The following is a 19,710-nucleotide window of genomic DNA, read 5'->3' on the forward strand; positions in this document are numbered from 1 at the left end:
GGCGCTGATTCGAAGTGTGTTCGGTCCGTTCTCGCTGGAGCTGTGGATCCGTTCCCGCCGGAGGCCGGACAGCTCATTCTCCGACGAGCTTCACAATTCGCGGCGACAAGGAGGAGGTGGAGGAGGGGAATGTCCTCCAGAGTAGCGGCAAGCATGGAGAACGGCGTGCTCACCGTCACCGTCGAGAAGCCGGCGGTTGAGAAAGTTCCGATCTCCGGCAAAGCACCGGAATTATTCCCTGTGCATCTCAATTCTGCGGTGTAATATCTGCATGCGTGGAAACGGCGTCGCATTTGGCTCCTTGAATTAATAATACTAATCGATCTATGTATTTCTTTTTCATTTTAATTTATTCGAAATAATTCATACATTTTTTTTTAATAATTATAATTTGGCTCAATTTAAAATATATATATTTAACTTACATATTATTGAAAAAAAAAAATATTGTTTATTTAATTAAATTATATTTAATGCAAACATTACTTTTTGTTTGTTTGATGTTTATAATTTTAAATATTTTGTCACGATGCTGAAAATTATAAAAAAAAATATATGTTGTACTACTATAATTTCTATTGTCTTTTATTTTTATGCATATACATATTATATATTATGGAGTATTATTTACGTAATATATTTAAAGAATAGTTCTATGTTTAATTTTAAATAAGCCATCTTTAATTCAATTATTTTAGTTTAGGTATAAAGGTCAATTTCAATAGAATTTGGGGGAATTTGAAGGGGAGGGATTTTATCAAAAAAATTTTTTATTTAATTACCTATTATACCATTTAGATATTTTATTAGAAATTTTATAATATCTTTCAAATTTTTAACATTTATTTATTTTATTTTTAATTATATCAAATAAATATTAATATATATTAAAATTATATTATATATTTTGAAATAGTTTTGATTAATTTTTTTAATCAAGTTTAATTATAATAATTTTTTTAGTAAATTACAAATTAGCATGTAATGATATCTATAATACTAATATTTTACTTTTTTTGTATCATGTAATATGAGCATATATTATTGTAAATACGAGAATTTAGATAAAATATAATTAGTAAGTAATTAAGAAATCTACTAGTAAAAACAATTATAAATTAAAATTAAGATATTTAAATTGTTTAATTAATATTAAAAAACTATAAATTATAAAATATAAAATATTTTTATAATATACTTAGTTTATATAATTTTTGTTATAGTATTATTATTTATACGCTAAAACTATTATTTATCTTTATTGGTTAATTTAATAAATAACTAATGTATAAAATATTTGATTATTTGATTATTTGTTATTTTAACTAACTATTCAAACTCGATATTTAAAAATTAGAATAAAACTCCAAACAATTGATGTTGTGAGAATTAAAGTCCCTTGTTAGATATATATATATATACTCCCTCCGTTCCGCGAAAATAATCCAATTTTTTTTTGCACGTAGTTTAAAAAATTTTAGTTTATATAGTTAATATTTGTTAATCTTATTTGTAATAAAATATTATATTAACTATTTTTTATTTGATGTAATATTGAAGTAAATATTTTGTATAACAATATAAGAATCCCTAAAATATACGAAGTTAGGCTCTGTTAACCTATATTTCATAAATTTTATTATCTTATTACTCGTGTATATATATGGGAAAAAATCAATTTTAGTTAAATATAACCAAAATTCATCAATTTTGGTCTCAATATAAAAATCTTATCAATTTTGGTCTAAATATAATCAAAACTCATCATTTTTTGTCCCAATATAAAATTTTTATCAATCCTAGTCTTAATATAACAAAAACTCATCACTTTTTGTCTCTTTCTTTAACATTTATGCATTTAATTTATTTTACATTTATGCATATAACAAAATTAGTCTCTTTCTTTTACATTTATACATTTAATTTATTTTAGCATTATGCATATAGAAATAGATTTAATTTCAAGTCCCGGGACATGCATGTATTAATTTTGTTTCTATTTTTTCACTAACTTATTTTTAAGTGTTTTTAATTTATAGGTAAAGCTTATGTGGAGACGAGGGGATTCGCAAATATCCTTCGATCTCGATTTCAAATCGAAGGTAAGTGATTTTTAATATTATTTTGTTGTTTCCTATACATATATACTAACATCTACTTTAAATCTTTTTAGATGCATACGAAAGGGAGTGACCGGATGATCGGACAACCGAATACATAATATGGAGTAATTCGTCCATTTCCTTTTACATTTATGCATTTAATTTAATTTAGCATTATGCATATAGAAATAGATTTATTTTTACATCCGTCCTGGGACATGCATGCATTAATTTTGTTTATATATTTTATACTAACTTATTTTTAAGTGTTTTTAATTTGTAGGTAAAGTTTATGTGAAGACAAGGAAATCTGCAAAGATCCTTCGATCTCGATTTTAAATCCAAGGTAAATGATTTTAATATTAAAATTTGATTATTTTTTATATTATGAAATAGTTGTAAAAAATATTTTTGTTGAATTATAAATATATATATATAAAATAATTTTAACAAAAAAGTGAAAATAATAATAAATATGACATACAATATGATTATATTGAAAACATGGTCGTGAACATGGCCTAAAACATGGTTGTGTTGAGAACATGGGCATGAATATAGTTAGGAACATAGTTGTGTTTAGAACACGAGCAGGAACATGGCCGTGTTAAAAAATGCAGGGTAATCAACACGGCCCCAACACGGCCGTGTTGACTGCCTGGGATGCCCAGTCACTTTCTGAGTCATCCAACACAGCCGTGTTTAGTCCCAATCAACTATCTTGGGATTAAAATTGATAAATTCTCATTGAAGTGGGACCAAAATTGATAATTTTTTTTAATGGGACCAAATTTGATAATTATGATATTGAATGAGACCAGAAATGATCTTTGCTCAAAAATTAATACTCCTTCCGTCCGATTAGAAGAGTCTCATTTACTTTTATGTCATTGTATTTAACATTAAAAATACTCCTATTTTGTATAATTTTTTGCAAAATTGTCATTACAATAGTATTATAAAACACTAATAGAAGTATTTTTGTCATTAATTTGTAGTATATTTTGATATAATAATTAATCTTCAAATATCAACATTCACAAAGTAAATGAGACCCGTAGAGCCGAACGGAGGTAGTATATTATATACTTATTATTATTTTTTATTACCTACACAATTTTTATATTAATTTAGTGTATTTGATTGTTGTTTTCGATTTTTTAATAAAAATATATTATTTCATCTCATAAAATATCATCTTAAAATATTATTTAAACAAAAATTCAAATTAATATTTCATTTCAAATTAAATTTAAATCACAGTAAGGTTTGGGGGTGATTTTACTATTTTCAATTTCTTTTTTTCAAAAAAATATCAAATTAAATATTTTTTTTTTCCATTTCTTATATTGCACTAAATATATTTTTATATTAAAAATATCAAATCAATACATATATATATATAACAATAAAAAAATGAGTTCAAAACTTTATTATTCAAAATCAAAACCTTACAAATAAATACACATTATTAATTTATTTTTTTACACTATTAAATATCAAATTTTATATGGACAAATTTAATTTAATCGTATGAACAATCAATTAAAGATTTACAAGATAAAAATATATATTGAATAGATATGTCATTTTTAGAATGAAATTAAAGTATATATATTTAATGTAACGCAAAATTATTTCATTTCACATACTATTTTGGACTTCAAAAGGTATAATTCATGCTATTCAATTTTATTCAGTGTATATATATTGATTCATTAAAAGTTACGAACTATATTTTAAATTTTTTAAAGTAAAGAAATATTAAAATATATATATATATATATATTTACATATGATGTATTGCCTATAATTATTGAATACTTAAAAATGTTATTGAGATCTATACAAATATGGTTTGTGTTATTATAATTATTGAGATCTATGCAAATTTGGTTAGTGTTAATATAATCATTGAGATCTATACATTATTATTTTTTTTATCATATTAATATATTATTGTTACTTTATATTAAACTTACTATAGTAGTATATATTACTTGGAATTTATGAAATATTAATGATGTGTTTGTTTTTTAAGATAATTTGAACAAGTATTTTTTTTTTAAATATAAGATATAATAAATTGTATACAAAATATAAAAAAAATAATGAATATTTATGATACATTTTTAAAAAAATGTATATATTTTTTTTGCTAAAGGAACACACCTTAAGTTCAAATATTTTTCAATCTGTTCATTGGGGCTTTTCAAGTTTTGCTGGAAAAAAATAATACTTTATCTTTTTTTTTTTTTTTAATAAAATAACCTTATTAGTATTGTGTGATACAGAAGTAATGACATCGTTATAAAAAAAAAAATGAATATTTTATTATAAGACAAACCAAAATAAAAAATAGATAATTTATTGTGGAATTGAGAGGCTAGTACTAATAAATATTTAATATAATTTTATAAAAAAAAATATATTTAATATAATATTTTTTAAAATAAAAAATAAAAATTGTTGCCATTAGTACACAACTTTTAAATTGTCCATGAAAAGATGTGAGTGTAACTGAAAATAGTTAATGGATTAATTGATTTCAGTGTTGGATATATCAATAATAATAATAATAATAATAAATATTTTAAAAATAAAAACATAGGCTATAACTTCCGATTGCATTGAAGACATAATGTTATTACATGGTGGGGTGGGGGTGGGGTGGGGTAGGGTAGCTTCTATGAAATGAATTTTCCCCATCAACAAGACCACATCGACATACCATCCTCTACCTATAATTATTATTATTATTATTATTATTATTATTATTATTATTATTATTTATTATTATTATTATTATTATTATTAGAAATTGCAAAATCCTCCATCCAAAAAATGGCCACCCCCCATTGATGCCTAGTGCTGTCCCTTCTTCTTATTACATTAATTTCTGCTAACTGATAATAATAACTACTTCTCCATGCTGCCCACCACCTTCTTCTTCTTCATATTCATATCTTCTTCGATAACTCTCCACCCTCCTCCTGCTTCCACATTTCTGCATTCTTTCTAACCACCACCATATCTGATATATATATATATATAATTCAATTCAAATAATAAAAATAAATAAATAAATTGACAGAACAACCTCGAATTAGTCGAAATACTAATAATAATAATAATAATTCACTCACCAGAATTAGGTCTTGAGATCGGGTTCGGCGCCGTCTTCGGGCCGAACCCAATACCATTGTTGTTGTCCGGGACAAGAATTGGGTCTCTCTTGCATGGCACATTATAACCTATTGCAATAAAGATGAGATATTTATCAAGAAATTGAATCAACCTATTTGTAATGAAGATGAGATTTTTATCAAGAAATTGGATCAAGAACATCATGGGAGGGTGGCTGAGTGGTCAATGGAAATCATGGCAGGAGAATTTGTTTTTATTTAAGAAAAGGGATTTGTTTTAGTCAAAGAAATTCGATCAAATCTTGGCCCCAAACCTAAATTAAAATTTGCAATATTTCAGACACACACTTAGATTAATGGGTCCCACACACACCCTCTGCCATGCCCCTATTTCCATCACTTTCCACAATCAGCATATTTCTTGCAGTCCCTAAATTCAGCCAATTTCAGACAAAAGATTTCGAACAAAAATTCAATTTTCGAGAATATCAATTTTAATTTTATTTTTTTTATTACCTGTCTTGTTGTTCTCGACATTGTCGTTGCTAATTACATATCTCCTCGGCAGGAAAACTCCAGTCCCGGCACGCCAATTTGCCGCCGCCGCCGCCGGCGGAGGCGGTGGCGCAGGTCCGCCGCGGCCACGGCCGCGGCCGAGAGGAAACGGCCTGGGTCCCTGGCCGTAGTGGCGAGCCGGTCCGGGATAAACCGGCCACACAGCTCGGACCGGCCGGCTTCTCGGCTTCTGCGGCGGTCCCTTAGGTCTATTCCCATGAAACTATACAAAGAGATCGGAAAATGAATTTCTTTTTTGTTAATAGATGGAAAGTGTAATTAAGGAAAAAAAAGTAATGTGATTACGTGAGCAGGTGGGCCGGGCTTAGGTGGGCCCACAGGGTTATTACGGGCCACGGGCCCAGGCCCAACACCGGCGGTGAGCTTCAGCTTCGCGACTTGACCGGCGGCTTGGTTGATCAGATCCCCAACGGCGCCGTCGTTATTGCCGCGGCGCAGCGGCGGCGAAGCGACGCCATCGGGGCTGCCGTTGCTGGAGCCGCCGGCGCTGTTGTTGACCAGAGTCGACTGCGGAGACGTCGGCGCCGCCGCCACCACCGCCGCCACCACCTCCGCCCACTTCTTCTGTAACCCAAACCGCCGCACGTCAATTAATTAAAAAATAAATAATAAATAAATAAAAATACAGGACACGTCACCTTGAGCGAGTCGGACTCAGTTCCGAGTTCGTACGGAAACTCAGTTGGGAATCGGAACTCGGCCGAGTCAGACTCAGTTGCAGTATTAGCAGTAGCAGTAGCAGTAGCAGGAGTCATCTTCATCTCAGCTCTCAAACCTTCCATTAAAAAATCGTCGAAGAAATCCGACGGCAGCCAGAAGGCGGCATCCTCGACAAAATCGCTCATTTTTTAGAGAGAGAGAGAGAGAGAGTAGAGAGAGAAAAGGAGTAATGGGGAGAAGAGAGGGTTTGGGGGGTGGGTATATATGGAGGGAGGGGGGCTATTTAGGGCAATCAAAATCAGGGGAAAAAAGGGGGATTTGAATTCGGAACAGGCAGCATTGAATGCAGCAATATCTGATTAGGAATTAGTTGTGAAAAGGATTTGATTCGATAAGACGAGATTAAATTTTATAAATGGTGTGTGAATGAGAAACAGGTTGTATTATCTCTGTATGTTAAGGTATTACAGTGTGAATTCCGCCATGGAAAGGCGAAGAAAAGCATGGGAAGAAAGCGCAGAGACGCGAGGAAGAAGACATTTGTCGAAAACAAAATTCCACTTGGCACTAAACCCTTTTTTTTCTGCTGTTTTCTTGCACCTACAGCAACCCCACCCCACCCCCACTCCCCTCCAAAAACCCTTTTTTTTTTTTTTAATTAATTCAAAAAAATTTGAAAAAATAACAGCAAATAAAATTATTGTAATTTCAAATAAGATTTTTTTAATATTTCTAAAATATATCCATAATATACACATAATTTGAACCAAGCCACATTTAATAAATACATTTATTTGGGCAATATTTTTCAAATATAATTTGAAAATTGATTATGTTTTAAATTAAAATAAATTTGTGAATAGTTTGCAATTTTTCACGTAACTTTGATGTTTGTTTTGTCGTATTATGTAGATACGGTATATCATTGTAGTTTCTGATTGGTACGATGTGAACATACCTTTTATAGTTTAATAAATATAACGAATTTTTTTGTCGGATAGTTTCGGAAGTTAATTCGTTAGTAACTAATTAATCGTCGTTGAATTAAAAAAAAAAATTAATTCATTGATTTTGTGAATTTAATATATATATACATATATATTCCATATAAATTTAAATATGGTTTAATAAATTTTTAAATGATTCGATATATTTTTCATGTAATTTAATACTTTTTTTGTCGGTTTATGTAGATACAGTATATGATCATCGTTTGCTGATTGGTTCAATCAAATATGCGTTTGAACATATTTTTTATAGTTTAATAAATACAACGGATCTTTTTGTCTGACAGTTTCGGAAGGTAATTCGTTAGCAACTACTTAATTATCGTTAAATGTAAAAATAATTTATAGATTTTGTGAATTTAATGTTTATAATATATTAGTGTTACATGTTTTAGATTTGATATAGTTTGATAAATTTGTAAATGATTCAATGTATTTTCATGTAATTTTTTTTTTTTTTTTTTATCGTTTTATGTAAATAATGGTATATGATCGTTATTGTTGATTGATACAATAATAATAATAATAATAATAATAATAATAATAAAATGGCATTTTAACATATTTTTATAGTTCAATAAGTATAACTAATTGTTTTGTGGAATAGCTTCGAAAGCTAATTTATTGAAATCTACTTAATCATCGTTAAATTTGAAAGTAATTCATTGCTTTTGTTAATTTAATGTTTATAATAATATAAGTTATATTTTTTTAAAAATTAATATAGTTTAATAAAATTAAAAATATTTAAACACAATTTTCATGTAATTTAATGTTCTTTTATTGTTCTATGCAAATATAGCATATAAGTTTGTCGAACCTAATACCCTGCAAACTAAGCCCGACGAAAAAGTCACACTAGGCGAACCATGTGTGGCAGGTGACCTGGGGCAAATCCAACCCCTACACCATCAGACAATTCCTAAGTAATTAAATTGAACTTGTTAAATTAAAGAATGTCATATCTTAAAATCAATCTGAAACTAATAGTTTGTTTGTTTGTTTTTTTATTTGAAATCCAGATTTACACTATTTAATTAGTGTCATTTTTAATAAAAAAATATATTATCTTTTTTCACAAAAATAGCTTATTAAAATGTTACTTATTTAAACGAAATCTCAAACTCAAATTAAAATCAAGCATGCCATAAAAGTATATTCCCTCCGTCCTTCCTGGTGCAAGGTTTTTGTTTACTTTTTGCACGTAGATTTTTTAATATTAGTATTATAATGAGTTATAGTGAAAAAGACAAAAATACCCCTATTAGTATCGTATACTATAAAAGTAATGATATTTGTGTAATATAGTGTAAGTTGGAATTGTATTTATTATGTTAGGTAGGTAATACAATTACTAAATTAAGAAATAACAACTTTATTTTAGGACAGACTAAAATAAAAAATAGTAACATTTCAATGGGAGGGAGAAAATATTATTTTTTTTTTAAGTGAAATAAATTATCCTTGTTTATAATAGTAATTGTAAACTGATTCTTAAAGATAAATAAATATTGAATAGAATAATTATCTTATAGTGTTATAAAATATAACTGGGAAAAGAACAATTATTATAGGATAAAATTATTGCAATGAAATTGAATATAATTTGCCACATTTTAATTTATATAAGGCACTTGATTAAATAGATATAAACAGAGGATTAAGGCAAAATTGTTCATAACTTCCCTGTGGTTTCGAAACTCAGCGTAAATTTTTCCTTTACTTTAAAAATTGCATGACGTCCCCTTATACTTTAAAAAATATTGCCTGAAACCACTTTGTGGTTTCGAAACTAAAGATAAATTCCCATTTTACTTTAAAAAATTGCATGACGCTCACTTATACTTTCAAAAATATTGCATAAAACCCCATGTCATGCAAAACATATAGATAGAAAATCATCTTCTTATCACACGAGGAAAATTTTATGGTTGTGGGGTTTCATACAATATTTTTTAAAGTATAAGAGGGTACCGTGCAAATTTTAAAGTATAGGGAGATTTTACGCTGAATTTGATTAATAAGCAAAAGTATTAAAATTAGGATATAAAAATTACTCAATTAATCTAATAAAAATTGATCATTCTAATACAATACATATGAATGTATGTTTGTATTTCAATATTTTTATAGTAAATATTTAATTTTATATTTAAATAAAAAATAATATTCCATCGGTTATTCAATTATTCGTTCAAATATTTAGGTATAAATTTTAATAAAAAATAAATAATTATTATAATTTTTTGATAACAAAATAAGAATATTTTTTTTATAAAAACTCAAAAAATATATATATATGAATTTAGACGACGGATGAATATTAAATATGAAATTTAAAAATAATGAGTAAGGATGTGTTCTTTTGAATTTTAGTTTTAAAGTTGAAGTATAAGTTTGGATTTAAATATAATATTTTATTAAATAATATAATATATTTTTATATAGAAAAATCACAATATTTATTTTATTTGTATTATACTCTCTCCGTCTCAAACAAGGTGCAACATTTATTTTTAGATAGGTTGTATTAAGTAGGATAATTTAGAAATTAGGTGATGTGATGGAGAGAAAAATATATATTTTATTTTTTTATTTGAATGATATGATAGAATAAAGTGTAGGGCAGAGATTAATAATAATTAATTATTTCCTATTTTAGAAATGTTGCAGGTGTTTGAGACATACAAAAAGAAAATATTGCAGGATTTTTGGGACGGAGGAAGTATAAAATATTCATATTATATATATTTTATTGAAATATAATGCTAAAAGTATTGAAATATACATTTTAACTTTTTTTTAATCAGATCTATTAATTTATATTTTTAAAATATCAACAACATTACTGAAAAAAATAATAAATAAATATCATAATTTATAATTAATAGCTTATTAATTTACATTGTCTATATCCGTGTGTGATCATTAAAAAGAAATCATTTTACCCGAGAGAAAAGATATATGATATAATAATAATAATAATAATAATAATAAAATATTTATATTGAAAAATCATTAAAAAAAAAAGAAAAAACAAATTTTCTAATAAATAGTAACCTCAAACAATCTCAAGGAGAAAAATGACTGTCGGATTCGTAATTAATAGATAGCCTAATATATACATAGGTTACAATCATATTCATGCCTATAAAATTAAATATAATTATATATATACACATATATAGCCGATTTCTATTGTTCTAAAGTATATTTTTGCATGATTTTTTAGGTGATTGTCTTTTTATTATGATTTGACAAATTTGTCCTTAATTATATGGTAGAGATTAAAAGTAATAAATGAATTAAGGATAAAAATGTAAAATTTGTGTTTAAAAAAGAAAATAGAACAATAATTATCGGACGCCTCAAATGAAAAGTAAAAAATTAGTTTATAAACGGAGAGAGTATATTATATCAATAGACATTAACGGTGAATGAATATATTGAATAATATTGATTTCAGTTTATCAAACACACTGTAAGAATCCATTTAAATAGATTTTTGAAATTTTAGTAATTTAAAAATAATATTTGATATTATATTATATAATATTATGATGAAAATTTTGGTAATTTTTTTTTTTTTTTTAATTCGAGTTTAGGCTTTAGATATTTTATTTTATCAAAATAATACGAGTTGAATAATGTTTATTTCAAATTTAGACCAAAACTAAACAAATCCATTTCGTTCTACTCCAACTTATATAACAATTGTTATTTTTGTATAATCCATATCAATTGTTATTATTATTACACAAATATTACTTTGTCCGTCCCAAAAAAGTTGTCTTGTTTTTTTATTTTTATCCGTCTAAAAACAATTGTCTTATTTTCTTATTTAGTAATTGTGGTCTCCACTTTATAACAAAATTATTCATACTTTTTCAAATTACCTCTAATTATTACTCTAATTTACTTTTTAAAATCCTTAAAAAAGCAATGGTATTTTAGTATTTTACATCCTACTTTATTCCAACTTTTAATTAAATACTACTCCCTCCGTCTCATATTTATATATTCATTTGTTTTTTGTATGGAGTTTTAGAAATATTAGTATTATATTGGGATAAAGTAGAAATAATGGTAAAAAAATTAAATTAATCATATTTGTATTCTATGATACAAAGGTAATGACATTTGTGTAATATATTGTAAATTGGAAAGGTATTTATAATGTTGGGTTTTACTAAAAAAAAATAGATACTTTGTTATGTGACATACCAGAATGGAAGAATGGATAGATTGTTAAGAAATAGAGGGAGTATTATTCCTTAATTCTAGTGCCAACACCTAATAAGACGTTTCTTTTCGGACGAAAAAAATATTATTTTCTATACAAATACACTCACAAAAATATTTTGTCTTTTAATTTTTTTTTTTTATTTTCACTTTCAATATAATATTATTATTTTTTTATCTGCATGTCCAACTCCAATAAATCTATTTTTTTTGGAACAATGGGAGTATATAAAATAAATTATAAATTATATTTATAATATTAACGTATATAGATTAAAATTGTAAAAAAAAAAAAAAGGGTTTTTAATTAAAGTAAATTAATAAATTATTACTTAATAATACTTTTTTTTTTTGGTTATTCAAATTTAAATTGATTTTCGTTTTTTATTTTTTGTTATAATAAAAAATACATTTTTACAATTTTTTATTAGAAAAATACTATATAAATTTTTGTACTATATGAAATTAAATTTTTAAGTATATTAAAACAACATAAATTTGGATGACCAATGTAATAGTGTATTTTATATAAAGGTCAAAGTTCAATGATTAGAAGTGGTACTAGGTTCAATTAATAAAGCCTATATTGTAATAAAATTCACAGTTCAATTGACGCCTGCCGCCCATTAATTGCGGCTCCGTACTATGTCACATTTTAATTTCAATTTTAATTTTACTATGATTACCAAATCTTACCTAAAAATAATTGTAATAATAATAAGAAGAAGAAGAAGAAGAATTGATTATGTCAATAAAAATAATTAACAATTAAATTTCATTACAAACACGTTACTAATTAATTATAAATTGTTGAACGAGTGCTTATTACAAACTTTATTATTTAATTGAAATTAAAGTTGTTATTTTACTGTAAATAAAAATACATCGAGATAATATATCATCAACAATATATAAATAATATGATTAATACCTATTCATCATCATTTGGTAAAATAATTTAGAAAATTTAGATAGTTAATATTATGCATATAAATACAAATAAAATGTTTCATTTGTCAACTAAAAGATTTTTCATCTGTCATTTTAGTAGATTTAAATCAAAATTTCATTTTTTCTTAAAAAAAATAATAATAATAATAATTAAATATCAAAATATTTCTAATTTTTACATTTTACAGTACTTTTCAAGTGTAAAATGAATATTACATTACTTTATTATAATATTTATCTATAAAAATATACTAATTTACTGTAATTTATGTACAAAATGCAAATGAAAAATTTATTAGTTAACCAATGAGGTTTTATTAATATATATATATATAGGCATTATTAATATATATATATATAATAATTAACATTCATTTAATATTATGAAAAAAATTAGATAATTTTAGACATATATATATATATATAAAAGAGATACGTAAAGCACATGGTTAATATTTTTAGTTAATAATATTTATATAAGCAAATACATACAATCATTCAACACACAAAAAATTTAATATTTATATATCATTATTAAATTATTTTTATGAAATCTAAATGATTGAATTTATGTGTTTGTTTAGAGGTTTGGATTTTGAGTTGAGATTTGAATAGTAAAAATTTTGAATTTGAATAATTTTATGATGTGATATAAATAAGTATTGATATGATGTTTTGAATATAAAATTAATTTTTTTTATAATATAAAAAAAAAATAAGTGTTTGATTTGATATTTTTTTTTAAAAAAAAAATACTATATGAATAATTTATTTAAAATCCAATTCCCAAACAAACACACCCTTTCGAATAAAACTGATATTAAACTATTGTACATCATACAGTGAGATATCCCCGCTAGTCAGCTATAACTTGCGTGGGTGCGTGCGTGTGGGATAAAATAAATAATAAAATAAGTTATTATTATTATTATTATTATTATTATTTTGTCTATATAAAAATAAATAAGCTATTTGAGTTTTTGTATGCTAGTTTGATTCATATAAATTAAAATTTCAAATTTATTTATCCATTTGTGGAAACAATAATATCTCAAACATCTATTAAATAGACAATAACAATTATTTTTTTGTAAAAAATTATACTCTATTTGTCTTAAATATCGTGCAACATTTGAATTCAGCACAAAGAATTTAAATGTGTAATATTAAGTAGGATAATTTGAAATAATTTGAAGAGTAAGTGACGTGATTGGAATATATATATTATTTGAGCGATTTAATGAGATAAAGTCAACTGTATATTTTTTATATATATAAATATAATTAATTATTTTTAAATTCAAAAATATTGCAATGAAGGTAGGACAAATAAAAAAATATATATTGCAAGATTAGTAAGAAGTACCATTTTTTTCAACATTTTTACCCAAAAGTAATTTTCTTTTCTTTTTCATAAAAAGTAATAAATGCATGCTATCCCCATACCATCAAATATTTTTTCCGGGACCAAATTGGTGTATTTTATAATAATAATAATAATAATAATTTATGGGGATGTATTATTAACTAGTAAGGTGCGGACAGTGGGAATTATGACGTAGTCTAATAATAATTTTAGGTATAGTAATAAGTGGTATTGAAATATTTTAGATATTCAGTTTTAAATTTAGTAGATTTATATTTAAATTTGATCTTGTTCATGATTACTTATATTTGAGTTTATCGAGATGATCTATATACAGGCTCCTTATTTTAATGATAATAAGACAATCTCATTATTTTTCCCCAAAATTTCTAACAGTTGACATTGGTAAGAATAGTGATGGCTCATTACAACAAGGAGTCTAAAAAGAATATACATAAATCGACGCGAGATAATAAAGAGAAAAAGCGTGCCGGTCCATGAAATGCGACTTTCCAATAATTATATATATATAAATTTTGTCTACTCTACTCTAATATTCGATCACAATAAAATAAATATAAATAACAAAATAAATAAATAAATATATTTCACACGTCGTCGTGTACCTTTCACTTTTCAGTATATATTTATTCATTTATCGACTTATGCTATCTACATTATAAAAGCAAATTAAATAATATTATAAATAAATAAAAACTATCATAAATTGATTTGGTCATAAAAAAAAATAATAAAATTGTACTGACATGACAATAACAATTAATTTATAATAGAATAGTTAAAGACATATATGAATGATTTGGAATTTAAATAAACAAATAAAAATTTACTCTGATTGACTAAATAATATGTATTATTACAAACTTAAACTTTTAGGTGAGACGATCATTTACATCGTTCTAACATTGTATCAGAACCTTAAATTTCTAGTTCGACGATTATTCAATTGACCTTCGGATAACCCCGTCCAAACACATGTTATATCGACAATATTAATACATAGTCAAATTTTATGTACTAATTGTCTTAAAAAAAAAAAAAAAAAAAAGTTTATATACTAATTAATTATAAAGGGCTTTTGCATGTATAAATAAATAGTCATTTACTTTGATTTATATGTAGTTTATTATTATTATTATTATTATTATTATTATTATTATTATTATTATTATTATTATTATTATCAGGGTAAACTGTTTTTTTCTCCTGTAACTGGACTCCATTATTATTTTAGTTTCGTAAGTGGAGTCTGTCGTAAACTAGTCCCATAAGTGAAAAATTTTCGCTGTTTTAGTCCTCCAGCACCGGAGATGCCAGCGTGGCTCGCCGGACGTGACGTGTCCGCCAGGTGTCACTGACTTGGCGGACACGTGGATTTTTTAATTTTTTTTTTTCATTTTTTTAAAGCTTATTTTTAATTTATTTTTAATTTTGTTTGTATTTTTTTATTTTTTTTATTTGGTCCAATTAAAAAAAATTAAAAAAAAAAAAGAAAAATAAATAAATAAATCCACGTGTCCGCCAGGTGTCGCTGACCTGGCGGGACACCTGGCGGACACGTCACCTCCGGCGAGCCACGCGGGCGTCTACGGCGCCGGAGGACTAAAACAGCAAAAAAATTTTGGGACTAGTTTGCGACAAGCTACACTTACGGAACTAAAATGATAAAAGGGTCCATTACGGGACTAAAAAACAGTTTACCCTTATTATTATTATTATTATTATTATTATTATTATTATTTCAATAATTGGAAATGATCATTAATAATAATTCTTTGTAATGAGGAGCAAAATTAATAATGATGTTTAGCTCTACCTATACAACACAATCATTAACTTTTTAGAGATGGCAATTGATCAAACCTATATAATTTGATTCTATCTCATATTTAATTTTTACCTTTATTTTCTTTTCAACTTTATAAATTCGATAGAGTAGACAACGAACTTATATCCAAATAATTTTATAAAATCTAGGGCTTTCTTTACGTATTCTATTTTGGATGTGTTTAGTTTAATTATATAAAAAAATTAACAATGATGAGATCAAATTATAACCTAATTTCAAATTTAGTACAAAGAAGCACCTTGATTTCAGTATAATTCTTCTTACATATCACTCCGGCTTTTATTAATGGCGCTGGGTTGGTTGATTTGGCGTTGGATTAATGGCGCTAGGTTCGTTGATTTGGCGTTGGACAACCGACACCAAATTTTGCACCACTTTTTTGTGTTGCTTCAGTTCAACACCAAAAAATAGGGTTGCTTTTTTTTCTTTTGTTTTTAAATTTTAAATTTTAAATTTTAAATTTTAACTTTTAAATTTATTTCTTTAAATTTTTTTAAAAATATTTTAAATTATAAAAATAAAAAATTGTTAAAAATAATGGAAAAAATTGAATATTTGGAGAAAAATAGTGAAAAATAGAGTTATGATTAGAGTAAAATTATTGTAGTTGATGTTGATGTTGATGGGTTGAAGATGACCTAGCCCTTTCAATATTATCAATTAAATATTTATTTATTTAAAAAAATAAAATAAAAATTAATTTTACATTCAAAATAATATGTGAATATTATTTATATCACATCCAATATCTATTATAATTTAAAATTTTACTATTAAGACTCAAAACTCAAACTAACCGCAAACCATGGTTGGCTCTTAGGGAGAGCAACATGAGCAAGTGGTCAGACCCCTGGTATAAAAGAGTCCATAATTTTAGAATTTAGATCATTGCTATTATTAGATTTATTAAATTTTAAATTATATTTTAGATTTTAATTCTTTATTTTTTTTCTACAGTTATCCAATTTAATTATAATTCTAGAATTAAAAATTAACTTAACTTTATTTTTATTTATCTTTATTTGTACAAAGATTTTGCAATGAAAAATACATTTGGAGATTATAGTATTATTATTATTATTAGTGTTGTTATAATAATTATTATACTATTGCTTGTTACAATAATCATGATATTATTTATCTTTTGTGCTTATGCTATTTTATTGGATATATGAGTAAAATAATTTTATTTTTTATAAAATTTATTATTATATTTATCGTTAATATTATTTTAAAAATAAATTTAATAATATATTTATAGTCTATACTTTATTATTTTGCTCAAGCCTAAGCTACCCGCAAACACACCATTAAAATAATTTATTGGTATATTTCATTTCAAATATACCAAATTTTTATTTCTTTTTATTATTATATACAATTTTTTCTTTTATCATTCTAAATATAATTTATAAAACGATTCTTAATGAAAATTAACAAAAAAAAAAAAAAAAAGAAAAACCCTTATAAAAATTATACATAAAATATGTGTCAAATGTAAAAAAGCAAATAAAACGCTAAGTTGATAATATTAGCCTAAAGCCCAATAATTTTATGGGCCAACTTATTGGGCCCAGCCACAATAATAACCCCAGGCTATTTTTAAGCAAAATGTTTAGAGTTTTGTTTCTTTTAACTTTATAACTATTACATTTTCATATAAAAATATAATAAAAATTTTGAATTGAAATAATCGTATAAGTATATAAATACGTATTAATGTAATATTTTCAATATAATATAAAAAATTTAAAAATAAGTATTTGATTTGATTTCTTTTAAATAAAAAAAATTAAATTTGTGAATGGTGAAAATTGGGAAAAGTCTTCCAAACAAACACATCCTAAAAGAAAACATCTTATTACTTAGGTAAAAGGGAACTTGTAATGACATCTCCAAGCAATGAATATTGTTTGAAAATAGACTTGAAGATAAATTTGTGTACTTTCACAAAAACACTTAATATAAAAATATAATACTACTACTATTTTATCTCGTAAAATATTTAAAAATAATATTTTTAATAATTTAAAATAAAAATACCAAAAATTCTAAATATATAATAGTCTTGCATGCGCAGAAATCCAAGTCAACAAAGTTTTCCCTCCCATGCAATTTGAATGACTTGCAACTTTTTTCATTTTTATGTTATTTTTTTTCACTCGTTCCGAAATTGTAGTACTATAATTAAAAGAAGATAGCGTAGGTTGTCACTATAAAAAAAGTACACACATTTTCAAATATATCTGTCTGCTCAAGTCAAACAATAATAATAATATAATTATATACTATTTTATTTCCCCTTAAACGCTCAACTAATACATTTATATAGTTTTATTTATTTATATTAAATCAAAATGCTTTATAATATTTACAGATACAATGCTCCATTCTTATAAGTATTTATTTACTTTTTATTATGTAACAAACAAAAATTTTCAAAATTTATTAAATACATTAGGGTGTGTTTGTTCGGGGGATTGAATTATATTTCCACTATTCATCCTATTTTTTCCCTCCAAAAATATCAAATCAAACACCTATTTTTCATTTTTTATATTATACTAAAAATCAATTTTACATTCAAAACATCACATCAACACCTATTTATATCACATCATATAACTATTCAAATTCAAAATTTTTACTATTCAAATCCCAACTCAAAATCCAAACCTCCAAACAAACACACCCTTAATCAACTTACCATCAGCTTATACAATGTTATATACTCCCTCCCTCCCTCCCAAAAGAGATGTCTTATTGGATGTTGGCACGAAAATTATGGGTATAAAGTAGAATGTAAAAACAGTACTCTTACTTTTTGAAAGATTTTAAAAAGTAGATTAGAGTAATAATTAGGTGTAGTTTGGAAAAATAAAAATAATTTTGTTATAAAATGAGGATCACAGTTACTAAATAAGAAAACAAAACAATTATTTTAGGAGGAACGAAAATAAAAAAAATAAGACAAACTCTTTTGGAACAAAGTAAGGATATAAAATCAAACTGCATAATTCTATGAAAGATAAAGAATATTTTAGTTAGTAGCCACCCTAAGATCACTTAGGACTTTTTGTTTATTCTTATTATTTTTATTCAAATATTTTTAATTATGAACAATGGTTATGATGCTGAATAGTAATATACAGCATCACACAAACAGTGTCTAAAATAAAGATAAATAAAATAAAAATTTTATTAATATAATACAAATTCAATTTATATAAATTGAGAATATGAATAATAGTTTACACAATATATATATATATATATATTTATTCTAACTATTCTCTAATTATGACCCGCCACATACATGATTAATTTATTATATTTACTATACTAACTTCACTTTTTGTTTTATGTTATTACGGCAAGAGATTAAGAACAAAAGTACGTTCAACCAAACGCCAACCTATAATATGACAAACATTCCACATTCAATTAAATTAAATTAAATTAAATTCAAAATTAACATATGTATAATCTATGGTCAAAGGTACTTTAGGCTAGGGTTTCAAAGTAAGCAAACTTTTTTGGTGTATTTTTATTTTTAAAATTAAAGAATTATTTGATATAATATTATTAAATAATTTTTGTGAAAAAATGATAGACCAAACTAGTTATAAATAATACATGTATATATGGACCAGGGAATAAAACCACAATAATATTGGAAGGTGTTTGATTTGTATATGTACTAACTGTGGATATGATTTTTGTAAGAAAATTAACGCTCCATAGTTTTATATTCGCTCCGTCCGCTTTAGATCACATTTACTTTTTGCGT

General features: G+C 25.0%; 1 protein-coding gene across 1 annotated transcript; it reads right to left on the reverse strand.

The window, feature by feature from the left end:
- Positions 1 to 4,763: 4,763 nt before the first annotated feature.
- LOC127245922 (formin-like protein 16) lies at positions 4,764 to 6,708 on the reverse strand. The gene is made up of 5 exons (XM_051267079.1): positions 6,463 to 6,708; positions 6,110 to 6,388; positions 5,765 to 6,026; positions 5,249 to 5,356; positions 4,764 to 5,136 (listed from the first exon to the last, which is right to left on the reverse strand). The coding sequence occupies exons 1-5, from the start codon at positions 6,667 to 6,669 to the stop codon at positions 5,063 to 5,065; spliced, it is 930 nt and encodes a 309-aa protein (XP_051123036.1). The 5' UTR covers positions 6,670 to 6,708; the 3' UTR covers positions 4,764 to 5,062.
- Between the last annotated feature and the right edge of the window lie 13,002 nt (positions 6,709 to 19,710).

This window comes from Andrographis paniculata, unplaced genomic scaffold (assembly GCF_009805555.1).
Source record: "Andrographis paniculata isolate CXL003 unplaced genomic scaffold, ASM980555v1 Contig25END, whole genome shotgun sequence".
NCBI classification, from domain to species: domain Eukaryota; kingdom Viridiplantae; phylum Streptophyta; class Magnoliopsida; order Lamiales; family Acanthaceae; genus Andrographis; species Andrographis paniculata.